This window comes from Carcharhinus amblyrhynchos, chromosome 28 (genome assembly GCF_965287045.1).
Source record: "Carcharhinus amblyrhynchos chromosome 28, sCarAmb.v2.hapA, whole genome shotgun sequence".
In the NCBI taxonomy this organism is placed as follows: Eukaryota; Metazoa; Chordata; class Chondrichthyes; order Carcharhiniformes; family Carcharhinidae; genus Carcharhinus; species Carcharhinus amblyrhynchos.
Genome location: NC_137351.1, coordinates 20,064,019 through 20,083,628, shown reverse-complemented (window position 1 = coordinate 20,083,628; position 19,610 = coordinate 20,064,019). Strand labels below are relative to the sequence as shown.

Below are 19,610 nucleotides of genomic sequence, written 5' to 3'. Positions count from 1 at the left end.
GTTAATGACTAACAAAGTCACTTTTTCATGACTTCAGTTTACAAAAGCAGCATAGGCTTGTCACAAGAATAATCAAGATTGCCCCTCCAGAGAATCAAATAAATACAACATTAACCACACTTAGATACCAACTTAGTCATTTTTATGTTGGGAGGGAAGCCACAGAAATCATGAAGAATTGAGAACACCCAGAAACAAAGAGGATTTCTACCATCCAAATCAAATTTCACTAGGGAAAAAACGCAAATCATTTTTCATCAGGTAATCAACAGTAATGTTATGAGTGATCTGAATTTTTTTTTTACACATTGATGGCCATTTTTAAACGTATCTTTAGCCTTTAAGATGACAAATTCTCTTGACCACAAACTGAGCAAACTAAAGCCAACTTGCCTCAATCACACAATTCCACTCCACATGGCAGCCTAAAATGAATCACTAAAAATTCAAAACTATACCATTCATGAAAAGCTCTTTTTCTTTGGAAACCTCAGCAGAAGTGAGCCTGGCTGGGACTTTTGCACTCAACCTCCCACCGATGATCAAAATTACATCCTTAACAAGGTGGCTAGTTTTTATTTTAACAAACTGCGTCCTCTCCAAGTACAGATCAAACAAACTTATATGAAAAAAACAAATCTCACATGAACATCTTCAGTGAGGGTCAACCTTAAAGAGAGGACCTGGCATATTTAGATTGGAAAGATTTTCCCACATAACTGAGTCCTCAAGGAATGAAGACTTCCTCTTGTTGTGGGGAGAAACAAATGGGTGGAAACTAACAGGGAATTTCAGATACAAAAACCACTGCCCAATATCAGGCATGAGAGTCCCATATACCACTTACCTGTGTCACAAGATTAATTCACTATTCAAAAGATAGACTTGTCACGTGTATTAGTATACAGTGAGAAGTATTATTTCTTGCGAGCTATACAGACAAAGCATACCATTCATAGGAAAGCAAAGTTGTGTGCAGAACGTAGTGTTACAGTCATAGCTGACGTGTAGAGAAAGATCAACTTTCAACAACGTATGTCCAGTCAAAAGTCCGATGGCAGATGGCAGCAAAGAAGAATTTGTTCAAATCAGCTGATACACATCTTCAGACTTACACATTTTTTTCCTGAGGATGAAGGTGGAAGAGGGTAGGTCCGGGGTGCAAAAGGTCCATGATAACACTGGCTGCTTTTGCAAGGCAGCATGAAGTGTAGACATAGTCAAGGGATGGGAGACTGGTTTGTGTGGTGGACTGGGCAGCATTCGTGACCGTTGATAGTTTTTTTTTTGCAGTTTTGGACGGAGCAGGAGGCATACCAAACTGTGATACAACCAGCAAGAATGCTTTCTATGGTGTATCTGTAGAAGTTGATCAGAGTCGTTGTGGGTATGCTAAATTTCTTTTGCCTCAAGAAAGTAGAGGCATTGATGGGCTTTCTTAACTTATAGCATCAGTGTATAAGGACCAGGACAGGTTGTCAGGGATCTGGACACCTAAACACTTGAAGCTCTCGAGCCTTTCTACTTCATTCCCACTGATGTCGACAGGGGCATGTCCTCCACTACACTTCCTGAAGTTGATGACTATCTCCTTCGTTTTGTTGACACAGGTAGAGATGATTGTCATTATGCCAGTTCACCAGGTTCTCTCTTTCCTGTGCTCTGCCTCATCATAGTGGGTCAGATTTGAAACAATGGTGAAGTCATCAGCAAAAGAGAAATACAGAAAAATTCTATCCATCAACTTGCTCATTTTCAATAGCAAGCTATTCCCAATGTTCCATTGCATTAGTGCTGCAGGTAGGTCCTTGGACTATGGCTGCTGATGTTTCACTTTGAGCCTTGTCAGTGGTGACTTGCCATTATCTTCCACTCTCAGATGCAAGCTAAGTAGGCAGGTCTCAAGTCTACCTCAGTCAAAAGGAGAAATTCAACACATGCAGTTGGCATTATTCTGAAGTACATTAGCCATCTGAGCTCACTGACCCCTTTCCATTGTAATGCAACCTCAACTAATCTTATACACTCTGCCAAATAAATGGATCCTTGGAACATCATGGAATCCCTACAGGGAAGAGGCCATTCGGTCCGTCAACTCTGCATCGGGTCTCTGACATATCATGTGAACAAGGCCCTCTCCCCACTATTTCCAATGGCTAATCCATCTAACCGACATAGCTTGGACACCAAGGGCAATCAGCGTGGCCAATCTAAATTGCACATCTCTGAACTGTAGGAAGAAACTAGAGCACCCAGAGGAAACCCATGCAGACACAGGGAGAATGTGCAAACTCCTCATGGACAATCACCTAAGGCTGGAATTGAACCCAGGTCCCGGCGCTGAGAGGCAGCAGTGCAAACCACAGTGCCACCCAGAGGAACTGAACTCCAAAATTCAGTGGATTTTGCCAACGTAGCTTCCTTCTGCATCAGAGGAAAAGGGAGAACAAATAATTACAGAAAGCTTCCCACTGTTGTCCAGTGATCTCTCTTAACGTAGCTTATACAGAGCATGACCTCACTGAGTTCAGCATGCCTTATTGATTAGAAGAAATAGCTTACTGTTCCAAACAGCAACTCTCCTCTCTTCCTTCCCTTCACCAAAAACGTAATGGAAGTGATAGGAAATAGGGAACATGACAACTTACATTATCACATCCAGGACAATCTCAACCAAGCCTCTTTAATATTCCTGTACTAAATAGTTCATACCAGATTGGTGGAGACGATTCCGAAGATATCACTTCATATCTCAAAATCAACACTGAAAACATGGCAGAGTGGTATCAGCCTCAGTGCCAGGGACCCAGTTCGATTCCTGGCTTGGGTCACTGTCTGAGTGGAGTCTCCCCATGTCTGCACGTGTTTCCTCCCACAGCCCTTAACATGTGCTAGTTAGGTGCATTGGCCATGCTAAATTCTGTCAGTGTATCCAAACAGGCACCAGAATATGGCAACTCAGGGATTTTCACAGTACGTTCACTGCCAGGTTCTGACACTAATAAATAAAAACTCAAGTTTTAAAACTTACTAAACCTAAAATTTTCATGTGTTTTATTTTGCTTCAATTCGAGACATACCAATAATACAAGCAGATGGTCTGTACTACATACAGATGGTTGCAGTTAACCTCAAAGTGGTAATTGTTCAACAACAATTGTTTAAAAACACAATCTCAAAGACCGTTCCACCTCTTGCGCAATGTAACTACAACCACATCAGTCCCGAGAACATTCACCACACAAAGTGAGGAATAATAGGGAATCATGACTAACGTTTCCTAGAATGGAAACACCCACAAATACACAGGCTGAAGAGATGACCCCAAGTCAGCAATGACTGGGAGAACAGCTTGGCAACTTTATTACTACTGTGAATGACAAAGTGCCATAGAACACTACCTGTCAGCTGTATCACTTTCTGACAGATGAGGATGAAATACTGTATACACTTACTGCCAGGTCTCACGTTCCTTTGTACGTGGGAGACGTTATTCCTCACTAAACAATCAGGCTGAATGTAAGGCAATGAGTCTTTGAAAACTGCAGCAGAAACAATTTTGTTTTGGTGGAGAGGCAGGGAGACAGTCAAGGTCTGCAACTGCCTGAGCACAGACCGCAAGTGGAAACCAGCTCTCATTATTTACCATTCTTGCCTCACTGCTGAATCTGAGCAGGAGGGAGAGCGAGATGGTGATGTGATGCTAAGTGTTGCCAACATGCTGGAACATGCAGAGTGTCCTGAAAGCAGCTTCCAGAACCAACACAGGGTGTTCGGGAACTGAGTTTTTCTCCTGAGAGTGAAAAGGTGAAATCATTTTAAAAAACAAAGATGGAAAGAGATCAAATTTGTTTTGTTTGGGGAGGCGGGGGGGGGGGGGGAATGAGAGAGAGAGAGAGAGAGAGAGAGAGAGAGAGGAGAAGAAGAAGAAGAAGAAGAAGAAGAAGAAGAAGAAGAAGAAGAAGAAGAAGAAGAAGAATGCAAAACAGACACTGGGATATTTGGGGATGCGGAGAGGCAGGGGGGAGACTTCCCTAACACTGAGCTGAAGGAAAGTTAGTTTCAAATCAAACAATGACCTGAGAGGGGGGGGAGGAAGGAGTGTGTGCTGGGGCAGGAGGTGGGTGGGAGGGAAGAGAGGGAGAGCATGTGTTGGGGGGGGGGGGGGGGGGGGGGGGGGGAGAAAGGGAGAGCATGTGTTGGGGGGGGAAAAGAGGGAGAGCGTGTGGGGGGGGGGGAAGAAAGAAAGGGAGAGCATGTGTTGGGGGTGGGGGGGGGAGAAAAGAGAGGGAGAGCGTGTGTTGGGGGTGGGGGGGAGAAAAGAGAGGGAGAGCGTGTGTTGGGGGTGGGAAGAAAAGAGAGGGAGAGCGTGTGTTGGGGGTGGGAAGAAAAGAGAGGGAGAGCGTGTGTTGGGGGTGGGGGGGGAGAAAAGAGAGGGAGAGCGTGTGTTGGGGGTGGGAAGAAAAGAGAGGGAGAGCGTGTGTGGGGGTGGGAAGAAAAGAGAGGGAGAGCGTGTGTTGGGGGTGGGAAGAAAAGAGAGGGAGAGCGTGTGTTGGGGGTGGGAAGAAAAGAGAGGGAGAGCGTGTGTTGGGGGTGGGGGGGGGGGGAAGAGAGGGAGAGCGTGTGTTGGGGGTGGGAAGAAGAGAGGGAGAGCGTGTGTTGGGGGTGGGAAGAAGAGAGGGAGAGCGTGTGTTGGGGGTGGGAAGAAGAGAGGGAGAGCGTGTGTTGGGGGTGGGAAGAAGAGAGGGAGAGCGTGTGTTGGGGGTGGGAAGAAGAGAGGGAGAGCGTGTGTTGGGGGTGGGAAGAAGAGAGGGAGAGCGTGTGTTGGGGGTGGGAAGAAGAGAGGGAGAGCGTGTGTTGGGGGTGGGAAGAAGAGAGGGAGAGCATGTGTTGGGGGTGGGAAGAAGAGAGGGAGAGCGTGTGTTGGGGGTGGGAAGAAGAGAGGGAGAGCGTGTGTTGGGGGTGGGAAGAAGAGAGGGAGAGCGTGTGTTGGGGGTGGGAAGAAGAGAGGGAGAGCGTGTGTTGGGGGTGGGAAGAAGAGAGGGAGAGCGTGTGTTGGGGGTGGGAAGAAGAGAGGGAGAGCGTGTGTTGGGGGTGGGAAGAAGAGAGGGAGAGCGTGTGTTGGGGGTGGGAAGAAGAGAGGGAGAGCGTGTGTTGGGGGTGGGAAGAAGAGAGGGAGAGCGTGTGTTGGGGGTGGGAAGAAGAGAGGGAGAGCGTGTGTTGGGGGTGGGAAGAAGAGAGGGAGAGCGTGTGTTGGGGGTGGGAGTGGGAAGAAGAGAGGGAGAGCGTGTGTTGGGGATGGGAGGGGGGGAAGAGAGGGAGAGCGTGTGTTGGGGATGGGAGGGGGGGGAAGAGAGGGAGAGCGTGTGTTGGGGGTGGGAGGAAGAGAGGGAGAGCGTGTGTTGGGGGTGGGAGGAAGAGAGGGAGAGCGTGTGTTGGGGGGGGGAAAGAAGAGAGGGAGAGCGTGTGTTGGGGGTGGGAAGAAGAGAGGGAGAGCGTGTGTTGGGGGGGGGAAAGAAGAGAGGGAGAGCGTGTGTTGGGGGTGGGAAGAAGAGAGGGAGAGCGTGTGTTGGGGGGGGAGAAGAAAAGAGAGGGAGAGCGTGTGTTGGGGGGGAAGAAGAGAGGGAGAGCGTGTGTTGGGGGTGGGGGGGGGGGAAGAAGAGAGGGAGAGCGTGTGTTGGGGGTGGGGGGTGGGGGGGGAAGAAGAGAGGGAGAGCGTGTGTTGGGGGTGGGGGGTGGGGGGTGGGGGGTGGGGGGTGGGGGGGGAAGAAGAGAGGGAGAGCGTGTGTTGGGGGTGGGGGGTGGGGGGGGAAGAAGAGAGGGAGAGCGTGTGTTGGGGGTGGGGGGGGGGGGAGAAGAGAGGGAGAGCGTGTGTTGGGGGTGGGAAGAAGAGAGGGAGAGCGTGTGTTGGGGGGGGGAGAAGAAGAGAGGGAGAGCGTGTGTTGGGGGGGGAAGAAGAGAGGGAGAGCGTGTGTTGGGGGTGGGGGGGGGAAGAAGAGAGGGAGAGCGTGTGTTGGGGGTGGGGGGGGGGAAGAAGAGAGGGAGAGCGTGTGTTGGGGGGGGGAGAAGAAGAGAGGGAGAGCGTGTGTTGGGGGGGGGAGAAGAAGAGAGGGAGAGCGTGTGTTGGGGGGGGAAGAAGAGAGGGAGAGCGTGTGTTGGGGGTGGGGGGGGGGAAGAAGAGAGGGAGAGCGTGTGTTGGGGGTGGGGGGGGGGAAGAAGAGAGGGAGAGCGTGTGTTGGGGGTGGGGGGGGAAAGAAGAGAGGGAGAGCGTGTGTTGGGGTTGGGGGTGGGGGGGGGAGAAGAGAGGGAGAGCGTGTGTTGGGGGTGGGAGGAGGGAGAGCGTGTGTTGAGGTGGGGGGAGAGGGGGTGGTTGTTGAGATGAAAGCTGGAGGCTGGGCCCAGGGTCGGGCTCCCACAGCCGGTTACCCCGGGCAACGGGCGCCGAGGCCTCTCAGTCCCAGGCCCAGCCCTCAGCCCCGGCCCCTCTCTCTCTCTCCCCCTCACTTCTTCCCCGGTTCCTTACCCCGCAAGCTCGACGCCCAGGACAGCAGCAGCCCGGCTCCCAGCAGCAACATGGTCGGTGCCCGCATCCCGCCCGGGCCGCAGCCCCAGGGAAGACGCTGGGATTTAATCTGGAATATTCCGCAGGCTTTCCCTCCGCTCGCCGCCGCTCTCCTCGGCTGTTTGTTTATAATTTTTTTTCCCCCGCGGCTGGATTTGATTTCCCCCTGCTTGTCTGTCTGCTTGCCCCGGCGCCGCTCCGAGTACTCCAGCCGCCAGCCGCTGCCTGACTGAATCTTCCTGGAAGCGCCGCTCCCCGGCCGCCCCCGCTCGCTGCCAAATAAGGAGCCGGCTTCACTCTTAAAGGGACCGCCACCCCCTCTCCGACTGCACCAAGTACTGAGGCTCAGCCAGGAGTCTTCAACCAACTTCCTCATTTCATATACTATAGACTCAGAGAGGCTTATAGCATGGAAACAGGCCCTTCACCCCAACATGTCCATGCCTCCTTTTTTCATTAAAACCCCTAAACTAATCCCAATTGCCCGCATTTGGCCCATCTCCCTCTATACCCATCGTACTCATGTAACTACCTGAATGCTTTTTAAAAGACAAAATTGTACTTGCTTCTACTACTACCTGTGGCAGCTTGTTCCAGACACTCTGTGTGAAAAAATTGCCCCTCTGGACACCTTTGTATCTCTCACCTTAAACCTGTGCGCTCTCATTTTAGATTCCCCTACCTTTGGGAAAAGATAATAACTATCTAGCCAATCTATGCCCTTCATTATTTTATTGACCTCTATATTGACATTGGTATCACAAGTAGGCTTACATTAAGCAAGGGGGTGGCATGGTGGCACAGCAGTTAGCACTGCTGTCTCACAGCGCCAGGGATTCCGCACCTGTTGAGCACCGCAGGGGCTAGGGTGTGTGATAGACCCCAATAATCATATTACGATTTGATGTCTTAAGTTTCCTTTGCACTTTGTTGCTGTTCAGGCTGATCGCCCTCCTTTTTGGGAGCTGCCCCTTTTGTCCCTGAGTTGATAGAATCATAGAAACCTACAGTGCAGAAACATAAGAACATAAGAAATAGGAGCAGGAGTAGGCCATCCAGTCCCTCGAGCCTGCCCCACCATTCAATAAGATCATGGCTGATCTGTCATGGCTCAGTTCCACATTCCCGCCCTCTGCCCATAACCCTTAATCCCCTTTCTTATCAAAAACCCATCAACCCGCGTCTTAAAAATATTTAGCGAGGTAGCCTCCACCACTTCAACGGGCAGAGAATTCCAGAGATTCACCACCCTTTGAGTGAAGAAGTTCCTCCTCAACTCCGTTCTAAACCGCCCCCCCTTTATCTTGAGGCTGTGCCCCCTAGTCCTACTATCCTTTCTGAGCGGGAAGAGTCTCTCCACCCCTATCCTATCCATCCCATTCATCATCTTATACGTCTCAATACGTCTCAATGAGATCTCAATGAGAAAGAGGCCACTTGGCCCATCGAGTCTGCACCAACCACAATCCCAGACAAGCCCTAATCCCCATCCCCACACATTTACCTATGCATCTCAGTACGCTAAGGGGCAATTTTAGCATGGCCAATCAACCTAACCCACACGTCTTTGGACTCTGGGAGGAAACCAGATTAGCCGGAGGAAACCCACATAGACACTAGGAGAATGTGCAAACTCCACACAAACAGTGACCCAAGCTGGGACTCGAACCCAGGTCCCTGGAGCTGTGAAGCAGCAGTGCTAATCACTGTGCTACCATGCTACCCCACTAAACTTACATAGAATCATAGAAACCCTACAGGACAGAAAAGGGCCATTCGGCCCATCGAGTCTGCACTGACCACAGCAATCCTAGTTCATTTGATAGATTTATTCGGTTTGCCCTAAAAGAGACACAATACCAGGGACCCGGGTTCGATTCCCAGCTTGGGTCACTTATCTGTGCACAGTCTGCACATTCTCCCCATGGCTACGTGGGTTTCCTCCAGGTGCTCCAGTTTCCTCCAGAGATGTGCTGATTAGTTTGGTTAGTCATGCTAAATTGCCCATTAGTGTCAGGGGGATTAGTAAGGTAAATAAGTAGGGTCATGAGGATTGGGTTGGGTGGGATTGTGGTCGGTGTGGACTTGATGGGCTGAATGGCCTCCTTATGCACTGTTGTGATTGTATGATTCACACTGCAATGGAGTTACTATGAAAATCCCGTCGTCACTACACTCCTTCATCTGGTCGGTACGCAGAGGGAGAATTTAGCGTAGCCAATGCACGTCTTTTCGGACTGTCAGAGGAAATTGGAGCACCCTGAGGAAACCCACGCGACATGGGGAGAACATGCAGACTCTGCACAAAAAGTGACCAGAGCTGGGACTCAAATCCGGATCCCTGGCACTGTGGGGCAGCAGTCCTAACCACTGTGCCACAGTGCCGCCCCCAACATTCTTTTCCTGCAATATGTCAATCCCAGTTATGTGGCTCAGAGCACCAGTGCAGAACAACATCCAAAAGTCTATGTGATTCACTTTTACTAATTTCATGGTTTCTGATGCAAACTGGGCTGAACTCATTCAAAATGTTATCAGGCTGAGGTCCCGATGGAAGCTCATCTTTATGTTTCAGTATAACATGCACAGTCTTGCAATGTTGGGCTTCAGTCAGCACTGGGAGATGCTGGAAGACTCAAGGATAGTCAGGTCACATATTCAAATCAAACAGCCACTGTGGAAAAAAGAATGGTATTCATACATCTTCTATCAACAAGAGAAACTAGGCGAGTGTGGTATCTACAAGTTAAGTTGCATTGCACCTTCAAAATTGCTATAGTGGATGCAGTTGCATCTTAGGTCCCCAAAACTAACAATGAACTGGTTTTCTTCCTTACTTAAAACATCAATTTTTTTGGAAGTTATGTGCGGGTAATGTTGACTGGCCATGCTAAACTGCCCCTTAGTGTCAGGTGGACCAGCAGGGTAAATATGTGGAGTTACAGGGATAGGCCCTGGGTGGGATTGCTGTCGGTGCAGGCTTGATGGGCCAAATGGCCTTTTTCTGCACTGCAGGGATTCAGTGATCCATGATTCAAGCCTATTGTCTCAAATCTTCAAATTTATGTTGGGTTTCAGTAACACAGATAATGCTTAACTTCTGTCAAGTTTCATAAATTATGTTGCAAATTCATTTCATACTTATTAGAAAACAAACAATAGAAAACAGTTTGGAAACACAGCAACAGAATTAAATATTTAAAAATGAAAATTTGGAATGGTCCTAAGAAATCAAATGGGCCACAGTATGTAACATATTAAAAATCACATCTACATTATGAACTTTAAATGCATTAGTAATAATTATTGCATATTTATAAAAAGAATGGACATAAATCACCTATTTTAATGCAGTACGTTGAGCCAGAGAGTAAATGCTCGAATAATATGCTACATAGACTCCCTACAGTCGAGAAGGAGGCCATTCAGACCATCGAGTCTGCACCGACCACAATCCCACCCAGGCCCTATCTTCGTAACCCCAAATACTTAGCCCGCCAATCCCTCTAGCCTACACATTCCAGAACATGAAGGGGTAATTTAACATGTCCCTATTCCCGTAACTCCACATATTTTTACTGCTTATCCCTCTGATACTAGGGTCAATTTTGCATGGCCAATCCACCTAACCCCACATCTTTGGAGCGTGGGAGGAAGCCAGAGCACCCGGAAGATACCCATGCAGACACAGGGAGAACATGCAAACTCAGCACAGACAGTGACCTGAGGCCAGAATTGAACTTGGGTGCCAAGTGCTGCAAGGCAGCAGTGCTAACCACTGTGCCACCCACAGCATGAAGTAACATGTAACAAATTTAGGAATACTCAGTATAGCAAAATCCATAAGGAAAACTAAAACTTTCATTATGTTGGATAACTTCTTAGCTGTAAAGACATATTACATTGATTTTGAATTGAACTTTGGTGTTTTCTAAAGTGTCATATACATCCACGACAAAACTCAAGGTTAATACTTTTGAAAGACAAATTCTATTCACATTTCCAGTTGGTTCAAGTCAATAACTTCTTTGAAAACTCTCATTGGCTCCATAAATACCATGTTATATACTCATGTATCAATGTATGGCATGAAATGTACATTTTCTTTTTATAAGATCCCAGACTTCTCCTAAATCTGTGCCAATATTAAGTTAGTCAATACACAAACATACCATTTCACGAACATTTGGAGAGATTACTGGCTCAGTGTTTGTTAGTCGATCCACTGAAAAATTACAAACATTCACTGTGTTTTAAATAATTGGCGGCACAGTGGTTAGCACTGCTGCCTCACAGCGCCAGGAACCCAGCTTAGATTCCGGCCTCAGGTCACTGTCTGCGTGGAGTTTGCACACTGTCCCTATGTCTGCGTGGGTTTCCTCTGGATGCTCCGGTTTCCTCCCACACTCAAAAGATGTGCGCATTAAGTTGATTGGCCATATTAAATTGACCCTTAGTGTCAGGGAGATTAGCAGTGTGAATGTGTGGGGTTATGGGAATAGGGCCTGGGTGGGATTGTGGTTGGTACAGACTCAATGGGTCAAATGGCCTCCTTTTGTACTGCAGAGATTCTATTCTATGTGTGCTATATTCCATTTTTGTCATCAGAGGCTATTAGGTAACAACATCAATTCGTTAACAGATAATGCTGAAAAATCTCAGCAGTTCTGGCAGCATCTGTGGAGAGAGAAATGGAATTAATGTTTCTTTTTAGAGCCATGCACTTGAAGTGATAACTTTGTTTCTCTCTCTACACTTGCTGCCAGACTTGCCGAGTTTTTTTCCAGCATTTTCAATTTTTATTTCAGATTTCTAGCACCCACAGGCTTTTGCTTTTATTAACTGTAATATTGCATGTTTACAGACTTTGTCAGAGACACAAAGAATATTTGTTAACAAGAAAAAAACTGTACAAAGGTCAGCAAAGTCCCTCCCCTTCCTAGAGCAGCCCACAAGCTGCCCAGTCCAGACAGGTCTAAAAGATGCCTTCTGCCTAAGAGAGGACTCCACACCCTGGCGATATAACCCACGCTCCATCCCAATTGGTGCCTCAAGCGAGGTGACCCTCTTCTGTTGTGTTGCCCTTAAATAGACAATCATCACATCAACTTAAATTCCTGATCAGACATAAATCAGACATTGCAAATCAGACCAAGGATTATTGTGATTGTTTTATAGTTAGAGGCAGAGCAACAGAGCACAACTGGTTTTCTGAACTTTGGATAAGTAGATTTGCATCTAATCTACAAAAATAGACAATTAAATGAAAAAGAAGAAAAGAAAAATGCTACTGATGCTGGATAGTTAAAATAAAACCAGAAAAATGCTGGAAATAATCAGCAGGCCTGGCAGTATCTGTGCAGAGAGAAACAGAGTTAACATCTGTAAAGTTAATGAGTAAATAGGCATTTTTAAATTTGATTTAAAAGACTAACATGACTCATCAGTACTACATTAATTTGTAATACTTATGAATGAACACATAATACATTGACCTCAAGTTTTTTTCATCATATATTTTAAGAGAAATGAAGTCACACCTTCATAACCATAAAGGAATGTATTAAACATTCATCTTTTCAATCAGTATGGTATAATTTGGAGGTCTGCATAAACCAATGAATGTTCTCAAAATAATTTATTAATTTTTATTCCAACTCTTCTATCAACTATTGCAAACTTAATGTTTACTGGGTTCTGCTGATGGCTTCATGCTAAATGCTCGTTTGATGTGGCACCAAAGCAATTTGACCAGAACATCCCAGCTCTAAACACTTATCTGTACTGAGTGAATTGATGGTTGCCAGGCTGTGGCTCAGGAAGCAGGAATTGCCTACAAATCCCTGGGGGAGTTTTTGGGTAGGGTGTAGCTCATCATTACCATGGTTACCTCGCATATTATAAACAATTTAACCTTGCTGACATTTTTCTGAAGTTTCTGTAAAAGACTATGCCAAAAGTTAAAAGATCATCAGTGCGTACTTTGTTTAAATATTGGTGTCACAAGTGGGCTTACATTAACATTGCAAAGAAGTTACTGTGAATATCTCCTTGTCATTACTCTCTGGCACCTGTTTGGTTACACTGGGGGAGAATTTAGCGTGGCCAATGCACCTAACCAGCACATCTTTCAGACTGTGGGAAGAGACCAGAGAAAACCCATGCAGAAACAGGGAGAATGTGCAGACTCCTCACAGACAGTGACCCAGATCAAGAATTGAACCTAGATCCCCGGCATTGTGAAGCTGCAGTGCTAACCACTGTGCCACGGTGCCGTCCAGGACAGTTAGTTAAAATACAGAAGACATAAACTTCCGATCTGTATGTCAGCTAAAAAAAAGAGACCTCTACACAAGATGATATCAAACCCCTGATGAGGAAAGCAATGTTGATAGGAAATAACAAAGATTAGAAAACATGAAATCAAACAATGTGGGGAAGGTAAATGACCAAAGAATACAATTATTTTCTTTATAAATAGAAAATGTTTGATTCCTTCAACATTTTTCAATGTTTATTGCAATGTTTCATCCCTTTTGCTCTATTTGTCAATTGGTTTACAAATGCAACAACTTACTTCCTAAAGCAAAGTTCCTTTTTGCACTGAAAGTTATTGTAAATGTTGTTGAATTTTGTTACTAAATTTTAAAATATTTGATCAACACATAAGCAAACCTCACAGCAGCACTTTTAGCAGATGTAAAACACGATGCTATGTCAAGAAATGTTTGAGTGTGTGTAGATATATTTGCTTTTGAATGCAGAATACTTCTCTGCAGTTAACTTTCCTTCATGCCATGCACAACTCCCCCGGCAGGAAGCCGCGCAGTGATCTGTTATCAGGTCATTGCTGATGCCATTCTTGAGTCAAACACTAGGAGATGCATGACTAAATTTTGAGATGACATCCTTGATGTTTGTATTTGCCTTGCTGGGCAGTGTCAATTCTTTGCTTATCAGCTCTCCAGATGGCGTACCAGGAAATGGAAACTCAACCCTTGTGAGATTGTGTGGACAAATTCTCATCCAAATGCTCTAGCACACAGCACATCCAAATGCTTATTGCAAATAAATTATTTTGTTATGCAGTAAAAGGACCAGAACTGTACTTTAAATGTCTGAGTTCTGAGAGAAACAAATTTTAGTGAGGAGCTGAAGGAAATCAACATCAGTAGAGGAATGCTGGAAAGTAAAGAAATAAGTGGAGACAACAGCCTAATGATATTATTGCTAGACTATTAATCTAGAAACTCAGCTAATGTTCTGGGGACCTGTGTTCAAACCCCGCCATGGCAGATGTTAGAATTTGAATTCAGTTTTAAAAAATCTGGAATTAAGCATCTGCTGAAAACCATTAAACCATTGTCAGAAAAACCCATCTGGTTTACTAATGTCCTTTTGGGAAGGAAATCTACCATCCTTATCTGGTATGGAATAAATGTGACTCCAGAGCCACAGCAATATGGTTGACTCCAAAATGGAGGACAGTTAGGGATGGCCAATAAATGCTGGCCCAACCAGCGATGCTCATGCCCTGAAAGGAATAAGTGTTAAAAAATGATTTTGGGGAAATTGATGGGATTGAAGGTGGATAAATCGGAAAAAGACCCATTTATACCATCTCTTTGCTTCCTATCTGCTAACCAGCTTTCCATCCATCGCATGACATTTTCTGCAGCCTCATCTCCTTTAACTTTACATAGGCGGGACCTTGTTGAAAGCCTTCTGAAACTTTAAATTATTTACTGGTTCTTCTCAGTCAACTTGACTAGTTACAAACTTAAAGAATTCCAACAGATTCATCAAGCAAGTTTTCCCTGTTGTCCATCCACGCTGACTTCTGGGAAGGAAATCTGCCATCCTTATCTGGTATGGCATAAATGCAACTCCAGAGTCACAGCAATGTGGTTGACTCCAAAATGAAGGACAGTTAGGGATGGCCAATAAATGCTGGTCCAGCCAGCGATGCTCATGCCCTGTAAAGAAATAAATGTTAAAAAATGATTTTGGGGAAATTGATGGGATTGAAGGTGGATATGTCTTTATCCCAAAATACTTAAGGAAGTGGCCCTGGAAATAGTAGATCCATTGGTCACTATTTTCCAAAATTCTTTGGACTGTAGACTAGTTCCTACAGGTTGGAGGGTAGCTAATGTAAATCTGCTTATCAGAAAGGGAGGTAGAGCGAAAGCAGGAAACTATCGACCAGTGAGCCTGATGTCGATACTGGGGAAGTTGCGAGAGACCATGATCAAGGATTTCATAACTCAGTATTTGGAAAGCAGTGATATAATCAGACAAAGTCAGCACGGATTTACAACAGGGAAAACATGCTTGACGAGTCTGTTGGAATTTTTTAAGTTTGTAACTAGTAGAGTTGACTGAGAAGGACCAGTAAATAATTTAAACTTTCAGAAGGCTTTCAAAAGGTCTCACATAACAGACTACTATGCAAAGTTAAAGCACATGGGGTTGCCCATAATATCTTGAGATGGACGGAAAGCTGTTTAGTAGATAGGAAGCAAAGAGATGGCATAAATGGATCTTTTTCTGATTGGCAGTCAGTGACTTAAGGAACCTGTGCGAGGATCCCAACTGATCACATTATATACTATATTACTACTATCATTATTGCTGCACACTGCACTAGTTGCTTTTCTCCTGTAACAAATGTAAAATATTGGGGGTCATTTCACAAAATCACAGTCACAATGACAAAGCCAATAATAATGCTTGAAGAGTACACAAGCTGAAAACTGAACTCCAATGTAGTAGACTCAATTCTCCAATTTACAGTTAAGAAACTGAATGTATTAACTCCAAATCTGCAGATAATACAAAGTTGGGTGGGAGTGTGAGTTTGAGGAGGATGAAGAGATGCTTCAGCGTGATTTGGACATGCTGAGTGTGTGGGGATCTGCATGGCAGATGCAGTATAATGGAGATAAATGTGAGGTTATCCACCTTGGTAGCAATAGTAGGGAGACAAGTCATTACTTGAATGGGTGTAAATTGAGAGAGGAGGATATTTGGTGAGACCTTGGTGTTTTGTGCATCAGTCACTGAAAGTAAACACGCAGGTACAGCAGGCAATAAAGAAGGCAAATGGTATGTTGGCCTTCATGGCGAGAAGATTTGAATATAGTGATAGGAATGCTTTGCTGCAATTGTATAGGGTCCTGGTGAGTCCACACCTGGAATATTGTGTGCAGTTTTGGTGCCCTTATCTGAGTAAGGATGTCTTTGCTATAGAGGGAGTAAAGTGGAGGTTTACCAGGCTGATGCCTGGCCTGGCAGATCTATCATATGAGGAGAGACTAAGTCAGTTAGGATTATATTCATTGGAGTTTAGAAGAGTGAAAATGGATCTCATAGAAACTTACACAATTCTAAACAGACGGGGTAGATTCAGAAACAATGTTCTCAGTGGTTGGGGGGAGGGGACGTCCACAAGTAAGTTTAAATATTAGTGTTACAAGTAGGCTTACATTAACACTGCAATGAAGTGAAAATCCCATAGTTGCTGCACTCCAGCACCTGTTTGGGTATACTGAAGGAGAATTTAGCATGGCCAATGCACCTAACCAGCATGACTTTCAGACTGTGGGAGGAAAGTGGAGCACCTGGAGAAAACTGACGCAGACATGGAGAGAATGTACAGACTCTACACAGATAGTGACCCAAGCCAGGAATCGAACGCAGGTTCCTGGCACTATGAGGCAGCAGTGCTAATCATTGTGCCACCGTAACAGGTTGTCAGCATCTGAGGATAAGGAGTAAACCTTTTAGAACTGAGGTGAAGAGCAACTTTTTCATGAATGTGTGGAATTCACTACCACAGAAAGTAGTTAAGGCCAAAATGTTGTCTGAAGGTTGCCACTCAAGTGGATAGAGCATGAAGAAGGCCGATAGTGTGTTAGTGTTTATTAACAGGGGGTTTGAGTTTAAGAGCTGTGCGGTTATGCTGCAATTATACAGGACCTTGGTAAGACCATATTTGGAATATTGTGTGCAGTTCTGGTCACCTCACTATATGAAGGATATGGAAGTATTGGAGACAGTGCAGAAATTTACTAGGATGCTGCCTGGTTTGGAGGGTAGGTCTTGTGAGGAAAAGTTGAGGGAGTTAGGGCTTTTCTCTTTAGAGCGGAGGAGAATGGGAGATGACTTAATAGATGTTTATAAGATGATGAGGGGGATAGATAGAGTGGACGCTGAGAGACTATTTTCTCAGTGGATGTAGTTGTTACTAGGGGGCATAACTATAAGGTTCATGGTGGGAGATATAGGAGGGATGTCTGCGGTATGTTCTTTACTCACAAAGTGATTGGGGTGTAGAATGCACTACGTGCTGTGATAGTGGAGTCGGACACTTTAGAAACTTTGAAGCGGTTATTGGATAGGCACATGGAGCACACCAGAATTATAGGGAGTGGGATAGCTTGATCTTGGGTTCGGAATTAGCTCGGCACAACATTGAAGGCCAAAGGGCCTGTCCTGTGCTGTACTGTTATATTTCAAGAAGAAATTAGATGTAACTTTAGCGGCTAAAGGGATCAAGGGGGAATCAGGATATTGAATTCAGTGATCAGCCAGGATCAAAATGAATGGCGGGTCAGGCTCAAAGGGCTTTTAGTTTCCATGTTTCTAAAATATATTCTTATTTATGTCCATAGAGTTTATATTTTTAGGTGAATTAATAAGATGCCTTGTGTGAGGAATGATAATTATGGAATGTTCTATTGGGTGCACTCTTGTGACTGATTGTTTTTTGAATTTAAGCTGTAGAGCAGTTCAATTTCAAAATGGAAATTATAATTGCGATGATATGAGAAAGGAAATATTTCTATCCTTATTTATAATCGTTCCCCCTCAATGTACCCGAACAGGCACCAGAGTGTGGTGATGAGGGGATTTCCACAGTAACTTAATTTCAGTGTAAATGTAAGTCAACTTGTGACACTAATAAATTTTAAACATAAATATCAGCCAGCCCTAAATCATGTGCTCAAGTCTCTGAGAAATGAGTTAGAAAGTGAGAAATGACCCACAGACTTTGGATCCAAGAGGCACAAGTGCTCCATGACATTGTGAAGGTTATGATGTGGGTATGCCGGCGTTGGACTGGCGTAAACACAGTAAAAAGTCTGACAACACCAGGTTTTAGTCCAACCTATTTATTTGATAATATTCTCACAAGCTTTCGAGGGGACAGCCTCTTCGTCAGGTGAATGGAGAGTTCTGGCCTCAGACAGAGCATATAAAGCACAGACAGTTTAGAGATTACTGATTAAAATGCGAATCCTTACACCTAACCTGCTGTTCAAGACCTGAAGTGGCTAACAATGTGAGTGGTAGGAGCACTGATCACAGTTTAAAGAGATGTGTATTGTCTCCAGACAGTACAGTAAGTGAGGTTTTGCAAACCCAGGCAAGTCACGGGGGTTACAGATAGTGCGACATGAACCCAAGATCCCTGTTGAGACCGTCCTCATGTGTGCGGAACTTGGCTATCAGTCTCTGCTCAGCGACTCTGCGCTGTCGTGTGTCGTGAAGGCCGCCTTGGAGAATGCTTACCCGAAGGTCAGAGGCTGAATGCCCGTGACCACTGAAGTGTTCGCCAACAGGAAGGGAACAGTCTTGCCTGGTGACTGTCGAGCGATGTTCATTCATCCGTTGTCGTAGCGTCTGCATGGTCTCCCCAATGTACCAAGAAAGGATGTCCCGAAGCATGGTACATTGGGGAGACCATGCAGACGCTACGACAACGGATGAATGAACATCGCTCGACAGTCACCAGGCAAGACTGTTCCCTTCCTGTTGGCGAACACTTCAGTGGTCACGGGCATTCAGCCTCTGACCTTCGGGTAAGCATTCTCCAAGGCGGCCTTCACGACACACGACAGCGCAGAGTCGCTGAGCAGAGACTGATAGCCAAGTTCCGCACACATGAGGACGGTCTCAACAGGGATCTTGGGTTCATGTCGCACTATCTGTAACCCCCGTGACTTGCCTGGGTTTGCAAAACCTCACTTACTGTACTGTCTGGAGACAATACACATCTCTTTAAACTGTGATCAGTGCTCCTACCACTCACATTGTCAGCCACTTCAGGTCTTGAACAGCAGGTTAGGTGTAAGGATTCACATTTTAATCAGTAATCTCTAAACTGTCTGTGCTTTATATGCTCTGCCTGAGGCCAGAACTCTCCATTCACCTGACGAAGAGGCTGTCCCCTCGAAAGCTTGTGAGAATATTATCAAATAAATAGGTTGGACTAAAACCTGGTGTTGTCAGACTTTTTATTGTGAAGGTTGTCATGATGCTGGCGTTGGACTGGGGTAAACACAGTAAAAAGTCTCACAACACCAGGTTAAAGTCCAAAAGGTTTATTTAGTAGCAAAAGCCACTAGCTTTCGGAGTGCTGCCCCTTCGTCAGGTGAACTTTAACCTGTTGTGAGACTTCTTATCTTGTGAAGGTTGGCAGCAGTCCGTCAATTGTTGATATTCCTTTAAGAGAGCAACCCAGGGTTGCGACAGCGCATGCTTACAACCACCAGTCACAATTTCCTGCCAGATAATGATCCTTTGTTTTCCTTTTTTTACATGAAGCAGTTGTCTTTTTTGCAGCAGTGAGAGTGAGAACAGCAGTTTGGTGGTACTCTCACGCACATACGTTGCTGCAAATCTTGGCAAAAGAAAACATACTTTGTCTCTGTTGATTTGCAGTGGTTGCCTCTAGAAGCTGAGGAAGAGCCCGCTGAGAATGCATGGTTGTTTTAAAGCAATTGGGTTGAGATCTCTCTTGTATTCCTGGCTCTGCAGCAATTGAATCATTCTGGGCAGCCTGGAGGCTGGCGGCGCGCACGCGCGGGTGCCGGCACTGACGTCACGGGGCTGCTGGCGGTGTCATGGCGGCTGCCGCTCGGCGGCTCCAAGCCTGTTCCATGTAAACACGCTCGACATCTCCTCCCTTTCCCTCCTCTCCCCCCTCCCCTCCCCCCGCCCCAAACTTACCCCCCCTCCCTCCCTTCCCCTCCTCCTCTCC

The 19,610-nt window shown here is 45.7% G+C and overlaps 1 protein-coding gene across 1 annotated transcript in view; it reads right to left on the bottom strand.

Moving 5' to 3' along the window:
- Positions 1-6,808, bottom strand: part of adam10a (ADAM metallopeptidase domain 10a) — a 130,139-nt gene extending 123,331 nt beyond the window's left edge. The window contains exon 1 of the mRNA XM_080213955.1: positions 6,524-6,808. Coding sequence (XP_080070081.1) covers positions 6,524-6,590 — 67 coding nt within the window. The 5' untranslated portion in view covers positions 6,591-6,808. The remainder of the gene's footprint in view (positions 1-6,523) is intronic.
- Positions 6,809-19,610: the final 12,802 nt, after the last annotated feature.